This window comes from Lodderomyces beijingensis (assembly GCF_963989305.1).
Source record: "Lodderomyces beijingensis strain CBS 14171 genome assembly, chromosome: 5".
In the NCBI taxonomy this organism is placed as follows: Eukaryota; Fungi; Ascomycota; class Pichiomycetes; order Serinales; family Debaryomycetaceae; genus Lodderomyces; species Lodderomyces beijingensis.
In genome coordinates, this window is record NC_089974.1 from 878,795 (window position 1) to 892,126 (window position 13,332).

At 44.3% G+C, this 13,332-nt stretch overlaps 8 protein-coding genes across 8 annotated transcripts; 3 read left to right on the forward strand and 5 right to left on the reverse strand. All coding sequences in view use genetic code 12, as the record gives it.

The window, feature by feature from the left end:
* Window positions 1-200: 200 nt before the first annotated feature.
* Window positions 201-1,226, reverse strand: LODBEIA_P42610 (uncharacterized protein; the record flags this gene model as incomplete). Its single annotated transcript, XM_066974463.1, has 1 exon — window positions 201-1,226. One exon carries the CDS (start codon window positions 1,224-1,226, stop codon window positions 201-203), a length of 1,026 nt encoding a protein of 341 aa, XP_066831199.1.
* A 300-nt stretch (window positions 1,227-1,526) lies between these two features.
* On the reverse strand, window positions 1,527-2,762 carry LODBEIA_P42620 (uncharacterized protein; the record flags this gene model as incomplete). The annotated part of the gene is made up of 1 exon (XM_066974464.1): window positions 1,527-2,762. One exon carries the CDS (start codon window positions 2,760-2,762, stop codon window positions 1,527-1,529), a length of 1,236 nt encoding a protein of 411 aa, XP_066831200.1.
* Window positions 2,763-4,257: 1,495 nt separating this feature from the next.
* LODBEIA_P42630 (uncharacterized protein) lies at window positions 4,258-4,899 on the forward strand (the record flags this gene model as incomplete). Its single annotated transcript, XM_066974465.1, has 1 exon — window positions 4,258-4,899. One exon carries the CDS (start codon window positions 4,258-4,260, stop codon window positions 4,897-4,899), a length of 642 nt encoding a protein of 213 aa, XP_066831201.1.
* A 209-nt stretch (window positions 4,900-5,108) lies between these two features.
* LODBEIA_P42640 (uncharacterized protein) lies at window positions 5,109-6,587 on the reverse strand (the record flags this gene model as incomplete). Its single annotated transcript, XM_066974466.1, has 1 exon — window positions 5,109-6,587. One exon carries the CDS (start codon window positions 6,585-6,587, stop codon window positions 5,109-5,111), a length of 1,479 nt encoding a protein of 492 aa, XP_066831202.1.
* A 931-nt stretch (window positions 6,588-7,518) lies between these two features.
* LODBEIA_P42650 (uncharacterized protein) lies at window positions 7,519-7,917 on the reverse strand (the record flags this gene model as incomplete). The annotated part of the gene is made up of 1 exon (XM_066974467.1): window positions 7,519-7,917. The coding sequence occupies one exon, from the start codon at window positions 7,915-7,917 to the stop codon at window positions 7,519-7,521; it is 399 nt and encodes a 132-aa protein (XP_066831203.1).
* Window positions 7,918-8,950: 1,033 nt separating this feature from the next.
* Window positions 8,951-10,969, reverse strand: LODBEIA_P42660 (uncharacterized protein; the record flags this gene model as incomplete). The annotated part of the gene is made up of 1 exon (XM_066974468.1): window positions 8,951-10,969. One exon carries the CDS (start codon window positions 10,967-10,969, stop codon window positions 8,951-8,953), a length of 2,019 nt encoding a protein of 672 aa, XP_066831204.1.
* A 248-nt stretch (window positions 10,970-11,217) lies between these two features.
* Window positions 11,218-11,968, forward strand: LODBEIA_P42670 (uncharacterized protein; the record flags this gene model as incomplete). The annotated part of the gene is made up of 2 exons (XM_066974469.1): window positions 11,218-11,436; window positions 11,540-11,968. The coding sequence occupies 2 exons, from the start codon at window positions 11,218-11,220 to the stop codon at window positions 11,966-11,968; spliced, it is 648 nt and encodes a 215-aa protein (XP_066831205.1).
* A 409-nt stretch (window positions 11,969-12,377) lies between these two features.
* On the forward strand, window positions 12,378-13,195 carry LODBEIA_P42680 (uncharacterized protein; the record flags this gene model as incomplete). Its single annotated transcript, XM_066974470.1, has 2 exons — window positions 12,378-12,620; window positions 12,770-13,195. 2 exons carry the CDS (start codon window positions 12,378-12,380, stop codon window positions 13,193-13,195), a joined length of 669 nt encoding a protein of 222 aa, XP_066831206.1.
* Between the last annotated feature and the right edge of the window lie 137 nt (window positions 13,196-13,332).

Below are 13,332 nucleotides of genomic sequence, written 5' to 3' on the forward strand. Positions count from 1 at the left end.
AGATGGCAGCCAGGCCTTTATAATGGTTCTAAAAAAGTTGAAACTCAAAGGAAAAGAAAAAGGAGTAGCTCAGGTGCCAATTTTTCAGCATTTAACGAGTAGATTCACAGGATCGAAATGTTTATTTGTAGAGATGTTTATGTTGAATAGACCAGATACTATAGAACCCGCTGAGTGGATGGATGATTTCCCCCGCTAACCTATGCTTTTGAAACTGAGTTGGCCCGATGTCTATGATGGCGATGCAAGCCTCTTCCACGGAAAATACTCTTTAATTTCTTTAATTTTTCATCGACTTGAGCCTGGAATGTCATTTGTCTGATACACCCATCGACATCATCAATCGAAGCTGAACAACCATCTTTAACTTCTTCTTCTTCTTCTTCTTCGTCGTCTTCTCCGTCATTTGCATCACTCACTGATTTAAAACGGAGAATCTTTTCTATTGAATCAGTGCGCAATGGCGCAACGGTGCATTCCCTTTCTTCACGTCTGGCAACTCTGATCGCGTCAACTTCAGGCACGTCGTCGTCCTCTTCGGCTTCACCTGATCCGGCTTTAGCCAAAAGGGCGAGTTCCAGGCTCTCGTTGCCATCTTGACCCACGTCACTCATCTCCATATCGTGCTCCTCCACCGCTTCCTCCTCTCCTTCATTCTCCTTGTTTTCCTCCTTCTCCTCCTTCTCGTCGTTCTCCTCGGAGTCAATTGAGCCAATGAAACTAACGATGCTGCCGCCCATTTTCTCGCTTTGCTTAATTATGGCATTGCGAACAAATTTGCAGCTTGGCCGGTCACAACAGGGGTTCAACACGAAATCGTAGCTTTCATCCAGCATCATCATGTTTTTCAACTTGGCTTCGCATGAATTGTGGTTTTCTGAGAACCGGGTGAAGCTCGGTGGATGGTAGATCATCTTGGTGGTGAACATGGAGTGGATTGGGGTAAGCATCGATGGAATCGATGCGATGGTGGGTTGTGGAAGCGGTGGTGGTGGCGTTGGTGGTGACAATAATAAATTTTCATTGTTTGAGGTGGAAATCGGCATTGATATGTTGGCAAGACCTGAAAAGGTATTGTGTTTGATGTTGTTGTTGTGACCGGTGCTGCTGCCGTGGTTGGGAGTTGTTGGATGGAGGATTGGATCGTTTGGCGGGTCGAAATTGAAGCGACTTCTGGCGTTTTCGTCGTACAGGTTAATCGAAATTGATGAAACTCTTCTCGACATCAGAATGCGGGGGGTGGCGGAGAATCGATAATGAAAAAAGTAGAGAGAAACAGGATGAAAATCAGCTGTTGAATGAATGTGTTTGACTTGTATAAAAATATATGGATCTCTGGTAATGATGATGATGTGTTATGCCATAAAATGGAAAGTTTGCAAAAATGGCTGCAAAAAAAAAAAAAAAAAAATTAAATAAAATGAAATAAAATGAAATAAAGTGAAATGAATAAACTGATCAAAAATTGGCACTTTAAGACTGAGTAAAAGTCGCTGTGAGTACTAGGCTATCACCTCAATTGTCTGCTACTTTTCACCTTTCCAGATTTTGGCAGCATAGTGCTTGACAAATGCTAAGGGATCATCGGTAATCTTGCCTTCATCGGTGATTTCCACCTCGCTAGCAAAAGACTTGACAGGCAACACGAGAATGTCACTTACTAGTTTGGGTCTTTGCAATTCATGGAATTCTTTCCAGGTGACTTTTTGAAACACCGATGAAACAATGTAATCGTTGAAATATTTAAAGATGACATCGGTCCAAATACTAGAGCCAGTCCATTGGCTGATCTTCATTGATCTTTGATTGGTGTTGCCGGTAAGTTTCAAAGCCGATTCTCCACCGGGTGAGGATTGGCTTTCGACACGTTTGACCCTGGTCAGTTCGATAATCTCGGCAATCACTTCACGCAACACGGGGTGGCCCGGTTTAGCTTGAATGACAAATTGTCCAAACTGCAATCTTCGCACGGAATCTTCTCTCCAGTTTGGCGAAGATGAGTCGGTTTCCAAGGCAACAATGATTCCTATATCCAAGGGACTGACATTTTCCGGTGTCCAGTTCGGCACTGGTTGCAAGGGGAAGGTATCGATATCGGCGAAAACACCTCCTTTGGCAAACAAAATCAAATATTTAAAAAAGTCCATCTTGAGGATAACCTCGGGCAAGATTTCAAAAGTTTCAATCACCTCGGGAATTTGCTTGTACAAGTATCTAATCATCGTGTGCGCTGTGTCATCGTTAAACAACTCATGAACAAAACCGGGGTTCTTGTAAGCCCATTGAGATTCTCCTTGCCTATACTTGGGGTCAAATCTCTCATCGTTCAACCCGTGTTTCCACGATTGCCAGATGTAAGCTGGGAATTTCAGCTCCGAGTCGTAACTGTAAAGGTACATCAATTTATCCCTAATGGAAGCATCGCTTGGCGGTTTTTTCAACAGCCGCAATTCCTGAAGAATAGCCCGATTCTGCTCTTCAAGTCTGATGATTCGAGTTTCCTGATCCTGAAAGAATCTCTTGTTGAGTTTTTCAATCTTGTTGAGAAGCTCGTCCTGGTTTCTGCTGTTTTCCGATGTTAGGAAATTCGACAAGCCCAAAATTTTGTCGTTGGGCAAGGAAGTGATAGCTTCCAGAATATCCTTTGCCGAGTTTAGCGACGAAAAATTGAGAAATGCTAGACTGACCACGATTATCAAGAGTATCGTGAACAGCACAAGGAACTTCCTGCCGTTGCCGCTCTGGCCTTGATATTTGGTCATTTCTCCGTCCGCAGCCAAAAAAAAAAGAAAAAGATGATAGCGAATGAAAAGCCTATTTAGTTCTAGCAAGTGGATCAAAGAATCCGGGGTACTGGTCTAGACGGGAAGGGAAGCGGCCCGTGTATAAGCTTGTTGTAGCAGCAAAAAGTCTTGCAAGTGGATCTGGTGAGATCTCGTGAAAGATCGTCGTTGGCTTTGTTTTTTTTTTTCCTAACCTTCAGTTTCTTACCCGCCCTCTGCAAGTCTGTAGTATTTGAAGGAACCAACAAGAAAGGAAAGCGGTCTCGACAAGACAGACTCTTGTCGAGAGAAAGGCAGAATGGCCCCATCTCAACTAGCCTCTTCTTGCTTAAGAGACGAGGCTCATTGCTTCATAATAAAAAGGGGGGACACTTCCATGGAAAAGCACGCCAGCAACCCTCATCCAAGAAACGCGCTCTCCAAACCCACCATGGGCAAATGTCCACCAGAAGGATGAGTTTCTGATGTCCCCAGCAGCCTTCTACTGTATTCGAGTTCTAGATACAACTTTGACAGCTTTTCAACACGTGTGTGGCTGCAAACTACAAATCAGCGTCCCCCTCTATCTGTCTGTGCAAATTACATATAATAATCGTCTCTGGTCCGCGATAATATCGCGCTTTCTTGGAGGGTCGGGCCCTTGGCCTTGGCCTTGTTGCTGTTGCCGTGGTTGTCGGTGTCGGCGTCTCGTCTTGCATCAACGTGCATGAATCCTTCGTCTACCTCTCTGCTTCCTCTTTCAACGGCGAGGGATAAAACGACGGGCGCTGAGCTGAAGAGGGGGATGTTCCATGTGCTTCGTCCTGGCAACTTTTTTCGAGACGATGGCGGTAAATGTATATATGTCTTTTCACGTTGGCCAGCCTATATGGATAAAGATGCACTCCAGGGTCACGAACGTCGTATCTTCGACCAAAAGGAGGGCCGATCGTTGCATCATGGCACCACCCCCCCGGACTGTGCTCAGTCGGCTTGATAGTGGATGAGGGGAGGGTGGGGATCTCTCAATCTCCGATTTCCATGTGTGATTTTAATCTTCTCTTGCGATATACGAAATGCAAGGCAGTTGTAGCTTTGAAGATGTAGCAACGGCAACTGCTTGACCATTACTCCTATTTACCATTGTCTCTGTAGTCGCAATGACCCCAACAATGCTACTGCTGCTACTACTGGTACACCATTTCATCTTCTTGTGAAAATAGGAGAAGACAAAGACGACGGCGGGGAAGAAGAAGAAGAACAAGAAGAGAAGAAGGGCAGAGAATATACATTTATCCATCTCATTTCATCTGCTACATGTAGGTATAACTTGATGACATTCCAGTGATCCAAGCCTCCTCAATTCACACCACACATCTCTACCCACGTCTGCTTCAGCCATCAAGGATACAATCTTGTTCCTATACCAAAAACACTGGAACCCGTTGATCGACTCAACTCGGCTGCATCATCACCAACAGCAACTGAAGAAAAAATGGCCACTGACAAACTATACGGAGGAGCAATTGAAATTGCAAAATTACCACCCTCGTTCATAGACGTATCCACAATCCGTCAAGTGCCAGATACGCAAGAGGTATTCATCCACCAGATCCCCGACGACGCAACGACAGAATCCGCAGTATGCTACGACCAGTCGCTCATATTTGACTTGTTGGAGCAAGTCAGCTCAGTGGACTACGCCATGGCCATAGCGGAACACATGCAAGATATAGCGCCTGCAAACGTTGAAAACCACTCAGTTCAACAAGTTGAACTCGAAGGGATCAAGCGATATTTCAGCTATGTTTCGTTCAAGCCTGAATATAAACGACAAGAGGCGCAGGGACAGGCTCAGTGGATCATTTTGCTTATATGTTTGATTCGATTGACTTCTGTTGAGACTGACGTCGTTGTGCAGTATAATATACCTTTCAAGAGCGAGGATGGGGTTAAAGATGTAGAGTTTGGGAAACTTGTACAAGAAGAAAACGCCGTGAAAGATGGAAAAGATGGACAAAAAGAGGAGAATGAGAAGGGAAAGAGTCAAGTTGAAAAGTTGGTTCTTGAAAATTACCGGTTCTTTAAAAATACATGCGAATCATTTAAAGTTGTTGAATGGGATCTATTTGCCTAGATGGTTTCAAAAAGATGGACAAAAAGAGGAGGATGAGAAGGGAAGGAGTCAAGTTGAAAAGTTGGTTCTTGAAGACTACCGGTTCTTTAAAAATACATGCGAATCGTTTAAAGTTGTTGAATGGGATCTATTTGCCTAGATGGTTTCAAAAAGATGGCAAATTGATTGATTGTTGTTCGTGGTGCTGCTTTTTTTTTTCTTTGATGTATTCATTCAGTCTTTTTGCTTTGAGATACTGGCGTACTTGACTTGGCGAGTTTCTTCCACACTCCAGCTAGGATAATTAGAATTCCAATTAGTAAAGTAATGAATGTCGATGAATTGATTCTATCAAATGTGGTGGTGCCATGGGGGATATTGAATGACAATAACGGACTAGGGTTCACTTGTTCAAAATGGTAAAAGACAGTGTCATTGTTGAAGTATCCTTCGTAATTGCCACCTAACCTGCTAAATTTCTTGGTGTCAAATGGCTGCTTCGCTAATAAATGCCCTTCTTTGACTTGACACGCGTAGAATAGCTGTGGATGGGCATTGTAGATTTCCGTGTACACCAACGACTCGTTATTTCGCGGGAGTTGATACCTCGAGTGAAGCGTCAAGTTGACTCCCTGTGGTGGTGCTCCGGCGTTGTCACTGCCTTCGCCTAGTTCAAACATCAATTCGTTCCCCCATTGCTCGATCTTGTACTCTGGCAGTTCCAAATTATGAATGCCTTCATTGACCAACAACGTTGCATCTGCTGGAACGTCCTGGTACTCATCAAAAATCAACGACCTGTTCAAATTGAGATAGTAAAACAACTGGCATTGTTCAACATCGTCGTCACCGCCACCACCACCTAAAAGAGGTGCGTCTCTTTCGAAACTCGTGCTGAGAACGGGATGCAACCCCGCAGACAAAACCCTAGACTCGACCTTGTTGGTCAAATAACGATGTCTCGGTTTCAAATGGAACAAAGTCTTGTGTCTATTTTCTCCCTCCTGTGCTTGCTGCTGCTGCTGCTGTTGTTGTTCAGTGACACCATCAAGCACAACTCGCATCCCACTCAACACAACGTCATCTTTACTGATGGAAACCTTGGTGTCCTTAGCGAAAAGGCCAATCTCCTTATACGTGCCCAACTCCATTTCGTACTCAACTCCATCGACATCAAGATCCAAGTTGCGAACTACAAACAGTCCATCATTATATATCAAGTCGTAAATTGGCAAACTTGGCAAATTGGGCACATTCAACAACGTTGAATTGGCGTGGAGTGGGCTTGCGCGCGTCGAGAAATGGAAAAGAGCACCGTTGCTCAACGTCCACTCTCGATCGCCAATTTCAATCTCAACCAAATCAAGTAGCACCAGTTTCAACTCGGCGTAGAATTCATCGTTATCGGAATCATCGATGGTGTTTTTGGGAATGACGTGGATGTTCAACCCGGGTGTGAACTCAAAGGGGAAAATCTCCAGCTCCAGCGACGTTGCCGTGGCTGTGTCTGGTGGCGGTGGCTTCGACTGGATGCGCAATTGGTGTATGTGCACCAAAGGCTTGGTGGCTATAGGTAACATATACCTATTCTCGATTGCAAAACGTTCATTTGGTGGCGCTTGAAGTTTGAGGTTTGTGGACGTTAGCGACTCAATTAGGTTGTGCTGGCTGAGCTTTGGATAGTAAACTGTTGCTCGGTGTCTCTGCATTGGAATTGGAGGTTATATATATGTATCTGTCGATAAAGATTAGTTGATATAAGGTGTAGGGTGGAATTTGCAAAATGTGGCAAGGAGTATCCGTGGGCGCATTGAGATACATGTCAGCAGTATACTCGTCGCCCTGGTGCCCTTTTTGGCATTTTTAGGCGAACGCCGCGTGGGTTGCCCGATTGGGTAATTGCTGCAAATTGTGAGTTCACAACGGCAGCTTGTTGAGTCAGTTTGCACCTGGTTAATCATTTTGAGCAAAAGCCCAGAACGAGTTTTTGACACGGCAAAAGCAAAATGTTTATCAAGGTAATTCAGTTCAAACAAGTAGGTGTCGACGCTTTTTTGGCTTAATTTTGCAGCAATTTACAAAGAGATTTCGGGTCGATTCAATTCTAGGAAAAAGCAAGTCGCGCGGGCGACGCAAATGATACTATTTAGGGGTTCAAAGTCTATCGAGCATATACCTTGCTGGGAACAGACCAGCGCAAGGCAAGAGACTGGGGTGTGAAAAAAGGATTGGCGTCGGCATCAACCCGAGCAGCCGGAGCGGGAGACGGATTTAATTCCGAGAGATTGCACAAAGTCGGGAGAGCAAAACGAACCGACGGATGCGTTGTTTCAATCCAAGAACCAGTTCATGAACCAGAGTTGAAGCCATCAGGGACAAACCATGATGCCAAGATTGCAAGAGACGAAGAAGAAAAAAACAAGAATGAATAATTCCTTGACTTGCCCTCTCTCTGTTTTTTTTTTTTTTTTTTTTTTTTCAAAAACGCCTACATCTTGTTCTTTGAAACACTCGTGCAAAAGTTTATGAACTGAAAAATGTTAGCGTAATTCGTACTTATGACTCAAGTCTTCTGCGAGTTATCCCCCCAGAAACACACCGGATCTAACTGGAAGGAGTGTTGCGTGGGTCTCGGAGCACTTATTGGTAATGAGAGCCAGTCAAGTAAAAATAAAACTTCTCCAACGATTGAATCAAAGCAGCAGGCAAGACCCACACGACATAAAACGCCAATACCGAAAACAAACCTAGCGTAATCAAATTGTAAAGCACCGTTTCACCCGCCGAGTAAAGAATCATGGGTGAGGAGTAATAATAGTTGAACAACCATTTGTAAGGGGTGTAAAAGATGGAGTATTTGGTCTTGATCTTTTTTTGCTGTTGGAGTCTTTGCCCCGTTGGCGAGTTGATTGCAAGTTCTTTGAGCACTGCTTCCGCCAATGGCATCTTGAGCTTGGACGGTAGGACCCTCTTCCTTCTCCTTCTCCCCCCTCCAACTTCCTCCCCCGTTGCAAAGATTTTAGAGGATATCGACATCATTATATATCTATTTATGTTTCCCGACGATGAGGTTGTTGTTGTCGTTGTTGTGTATGCAACATCGGCAAATCAACCACCATCTTGTCAAGATTTTTATTTGCCACTGCAGCCGTGATGGTTATAGAAGGCCATATGGTTATGGTAACTTTGAACAAGAACCGGAGTTGCTTTCTGTTTTTTTTTTTTTTTTAATGTAGTATTATTTGACAATGCAAGGTTTGAAGACGGAAAATATCTCATGACCCTTGTCCATTTGCGTTTTGGCATTTTGCGGATGCATTTTGCTTTTTTGCATTCTGCGATTGCAGTGGCTTCGTTGACTACTATTCGCTATTAGATATAGAGCCTGGAGTATGACGAGCCAGTCCAATGTCACCTCCATCGTCCGTCTCAAGAAGTGTGGAAATTGAGGAGTCTCTGAATGGACCCCCCCAAATAGCCGGCAACTGTTGAAGAACACAAAGTCGAGCGGGATTTACGGAATCTACGAGATTTCGCATTCCAGAACAAATCGCAACGGCATATCCATATCCATTCTTTTCATTCTCTTTTCTTTTCTCCCTCTTGCAGTTGAGCCTCGATCTGAGTAGCATGTTTCCCTGATATGAAGAGGGCTAGGGGTGCATTTTGTCAGAAAAGAATGCAATGTGCCGGCGTTTATGTGTGTGTTTATTGCCCGAGGTTATTCTCCAGCACCGGCATTGGCTGGTTGGATACCGCGTCGCACAAAAGAACTTCACCTTTGCGGTGAAAACATTGCTCTCATCAAATGGGGACGGCACGGGGCTTGCTATTGCCAGGTAAAAACCAGTAGGGACCTCGTCTCCATTTGACTAAAGGAAATAAAAAAGAAAGCATTTCTCAGACGTGTGGGTGAGAGAGGAGGTACCGCAGACTATAACTAGCAATCATCCAGTTACTTCTTTACAAAAAAGAAAGGAGTAGGCCCCGCCCATGTCTTTCTCATCTGTATAAATATCATTTCCATGTTCCATGTATAAACTATGCAACTAACGTAGATGCAATGGAGTCCTTAAAAAGCGTTACTGAACAAAAGCCTATCTTGTTTCTTCTTCAATTTCTGCTTCCTCTTGTCGAAAATCTCAAGGCCGCCATCATCACTATCATTGCCGTTGGAACTACCAACTAAAAATTCAGCTTGCGGCTGACCCCAGTTTTTAGGATCCATCACCTTGACCTCGTTGACTCGAGGAATGACCTTCTTTGTGCTCTTCTTCTGTAATGCGGGAAACTTGCCATCATCTATGCCCTGGTTAGACATCAGGCTCAATTTCGATGAAGATGCAGATGCAGAAGACGAAGATGAACCACTCTGGCCCAAGCGCGGCGTCTCGTTTATGGACGGGTTGGACTTGGATCTCGTGTTATCGAGATAATTTGGGAGATACGGGCTTGCCATTGTGACAGCGGGTTTCTTCTTTGGTTGTGGTGTCTTTTTGACCACCGTGGTGTACCTGATGGGCTGTTCGTTGGGATTGATGTAGTTGACCTTGACTGGCTTCTTCAACGGTGGGAAGTTGTCTACTGGCGATGCCGAGCGATTGCCATTCAACCAGCCACCGGTGCTGAAAGCATTTGCAGCTGACCTGCCTCCTAGTATGGGGAACTGTTCAGTTGGAGTCTCCTCGTTTTCTTGAACTAGGATAGAAAGAAGATCCTTTTGCAAATCGCTCCCCTCGGGGAAAAACTCCAAAAACTCTTTTACTAAAAGATTCAACTCCTCGATCGTTTGATGAATAAATAAATTTTGCTTGTAAATTTGCAACAACTCCTCGGCGTTGATCCTTTTGCGTTTAAACGTTTCGTTCAACTTGACAAACTCATTGTACTTGTTGTGGTCGTAGTTGAGGTAATGCTTTGCTCGTTCTTCAAATCTTCTTTTCTTGATCTCGGGCGACTGCTGGTCTTCTTCTTGGTCTGAGTTTGAACTCAACCATCTCGCATTGTTGAACGTCGACAACTGGCCAAATTGACGTGGGGCACTACTACTATTATGATGGTGGTATTGGTGTGTATGATGGGAGTTGGAGCCGATAACCACTCGATTACCATTATTGCTCAACCCACCATGCTCTTTCAACATGTGTGCCGTCAAGTCCAAGTCATCCCCAAACACGACAAATTTCTTTTCCACACACGAAGCAACTGTGCAAACGTAGTGGTGCTGCGCGAAATGCCTGTACAACTCTTCGTAGTTTCTGTAATAGTCGGCCGTCTTGGGTGTGGTTTGATCGCAAATGTGGCATCTCTCATGACGCTCGCGTATATGTACATTCAACTCGTCCTCCGAATAAAAACGCTTGCCTCGACAGTGCCTGCATTCGGGGTGTCCGCCGAATCCAGACTCATCGCCTTGGCTCTGGTGTTTTTGCAAATTTTTATAGTTGTATAGTTTAAGTTCAATCTTGAATGCCTTTTTAAACCTGGAACAGATGAGACAATAGTACTTACCGTGGGCGTCTCTCGCGTGCTCAGTCAAGTCTTTAAAAGCTGCAAGCGTCTCATTGCATATCGAGCATTCGTTTGCCAACAATCTCAAAGTGTCCCTCTTGACGTACTCTTGTGTAAAATCAATGTTGAAAGTTTCGTCGCTGCAGTTTACCACGCCCAGCTGTTTCACCTCGTCATACTCCTTATCGAGCAACTCCGTCATCACAACACGTTCGTTTTCGCTACGACAAATCAAGCAGTTGTTCTTTTCATACAACGCTCGTTGTCTGAATGTACATTTATGGCACGTGGTGTGATTACAGGGGGTCAATGCCGCATACTCAATCCGTTCTGCACAAATAACACATTGCTCGCCTTCAGGCACCACTTCGTCCTGTTCAATTCCGGACCTTCTGGCGAGACCCGGTGGCGGTGCCAACGATGCAACCTCCTCGTTCCGAGGGTATCCTCCTCCTCCACCACCACCTCTTCGCTGTCCTGAACCCGCTGCTCTGCCCCCTCTGCCGGTGCGCAGCGTGCGCGTTTTGGCAGACGTGGAAGAACCATTAGGTTGCTGAATTGAATCTTCGGACGGCGACATACCTTTACTTCTCCGTTATGGTGCCAAAGCGGTGAAAGTGTAGAGCTTTATGCTATTCAAATCTTCCAAACGGATGTTGATCAAGTTTTTTTTTTTTCAATTTTTTCTCAACCCACTCGCTGGGGGGATTTTTCAACACTTTTGCTGAAACCCGAAGGATGGCACTACATCTTGCAATGAGATTACAGACATAGGTCGATTGCCAACAGATACAGCTGGAACAGCCCTTTTTCGTCTTGCTTCTCCCAATGCCGCAGCTTTTTAACTTGAGTGCCACTTTGAATGCGTCTAGATTGCTTTACAACCCCGCGTTATGTCTTCCGCATCTCACAGCGCTGTCTTTCGACCAGTTGACGATACCGTTTCAGATACCAGATCGTCCCGATGTCAGGATCAAAGGAGTGGTCCTAGACAAGGACAACTGCTTTGCCAGAGACCACGACGATAAAGTGTGGCCCAACTATGAAGTACGTAATAAAAAACAAACAGCGGCAAGACGCTGATTCCTACGCCGTTGTGTTTTCAATAGAATGGTCGCCGCATACTAACAAGTGGGTACTTTTCTTGCAGCAAGCGTGGAAAAAGTTAACAGACACCTACCCGGCCAGGAATCTACTCATTGTCAGCAATTCAGCAGGAACCGACGATGACGTTAACCATGAGCAAGCCCAAGTTCTCGAATCAAAGACGGGGGTCACGGTTTTGCGCCACAGTGTCAAGAAGCCCGGTTGCTTGGACGAAATCAAGCGGTACTTTGCTGATCTCGATGTGAAACCCAACGAAATCATTGTTGTTGGCGACCGGTTGTTTACAGACATGCTCATGGCGAATATGATGGGGAGCTGGGGATGTTGGATCAGCACCGGGGTGGAATTGAGCAACAAGATGTTCCCGAAACTAGAGCGGGAATTGTACAATCGATTGGTTACTTCACGACCAGCGGCGCCCTGGGTTCCACCAACACCAACACCAGCACCTACACCTGCAAATGCAGAATAGAAGAATTTCATCAGTGGAAATAGACTAGACGAATTCAGTTTTTCTTTCTTACATTCAAGGGAAATCGAGGGAAAAATCGCTTGGAGCCCGAGATTGAGGTTGAGAGACATACAGGTCTGAGGAAACTTTTCAAACTTCACAAACTTCACAAACATCATAAAATGGAATTTTCTTGGACTTCACTTTTTTTAATTTTTTTCAATTTTTTTTTTTGATATGCTTCAAGCATTTTGCACAGAACGATTGCATACGAAGAACCTAAGTTCCAGGTTGCCAAACTTTTTTGCTTAATTTATTAATATATGCCATGAAACAGCGATTGGATTCCGGTTTCCAGGGAATATTATTTTCGCCAACCGACTCTTGAACCTTGAACATTTGAACCATTGAACATTGATGAGAAACGACCATGGTTCACAACGTCCTATTTGATCCTCCAATCCCCGAGGGTCAAAGAATCAATGTGGGAAACAATACAATCATTGAGAGTATAGAGAGCATATACAATTTGCAGCTATTTAAGAATTTGTTCATTATGTATTTCACATTCTTGTTGGTTCAGTACATTTTGATTTATGCGTGTGTCCCATTGGAAGAGATTGAGAATCGACCTGCAATGTGTGTCATTGCCAGCATCTATACATTGATCATGGTACGTGAAACAAAAAGAAAACCGATACGAAAAAAATATAGATCAACAGGGTTCTGCAACTCCCAGAACCACATGTGTCAAGACCCTTTTCGTTTTTTTTTGCTAACCATTTGTTCTTTTTCTTTTTTCCTTTTTTGTTTTCTATTTAGTTTGCAATCAATGCGTCCATTCTTCCACTATGTTCCAGCACTATACCTACTTTACTTTCATTGAGGTGCTTATTTTGTTCATTTATTTTGGAGGCAGTCGGGATGTCGTTGAATATCACGGCAGTGATTCAAAACTTGAATGCGGGCGAAATGTTCCAAATTGAAAAACAGAGGGGGTCCGCCAAGATCACCAGGACCAATGTCGAATTGTACGTGAACATTTTTAGTATTGGAGCAATGGTTTTCTCAATCTTGGCCACCATGTCGTGTTTTGGACTTGTTGTTGTCTGTGAGAGAGCCTTGGAGTACATCACTTGCAAAGTCGACCGCAGAACGATCAAGGCAACGAGGCAGACGCAGAACTTGATCAGTAGTTTCTCTTTGGCTAGGCTTAACCGTTCCCAAGACAAGTATTTTGCAATGTGAATGATATGATGTGAGGTCCGAGGTCCGGTATGCAAGTAGGAGGTTGGTTCCTAATGGTACATATTTATTTATGCTACGAACACAATAATGCTAAAAAGGATATATACATATTCGACTCTGATACATTATCTTTCAAT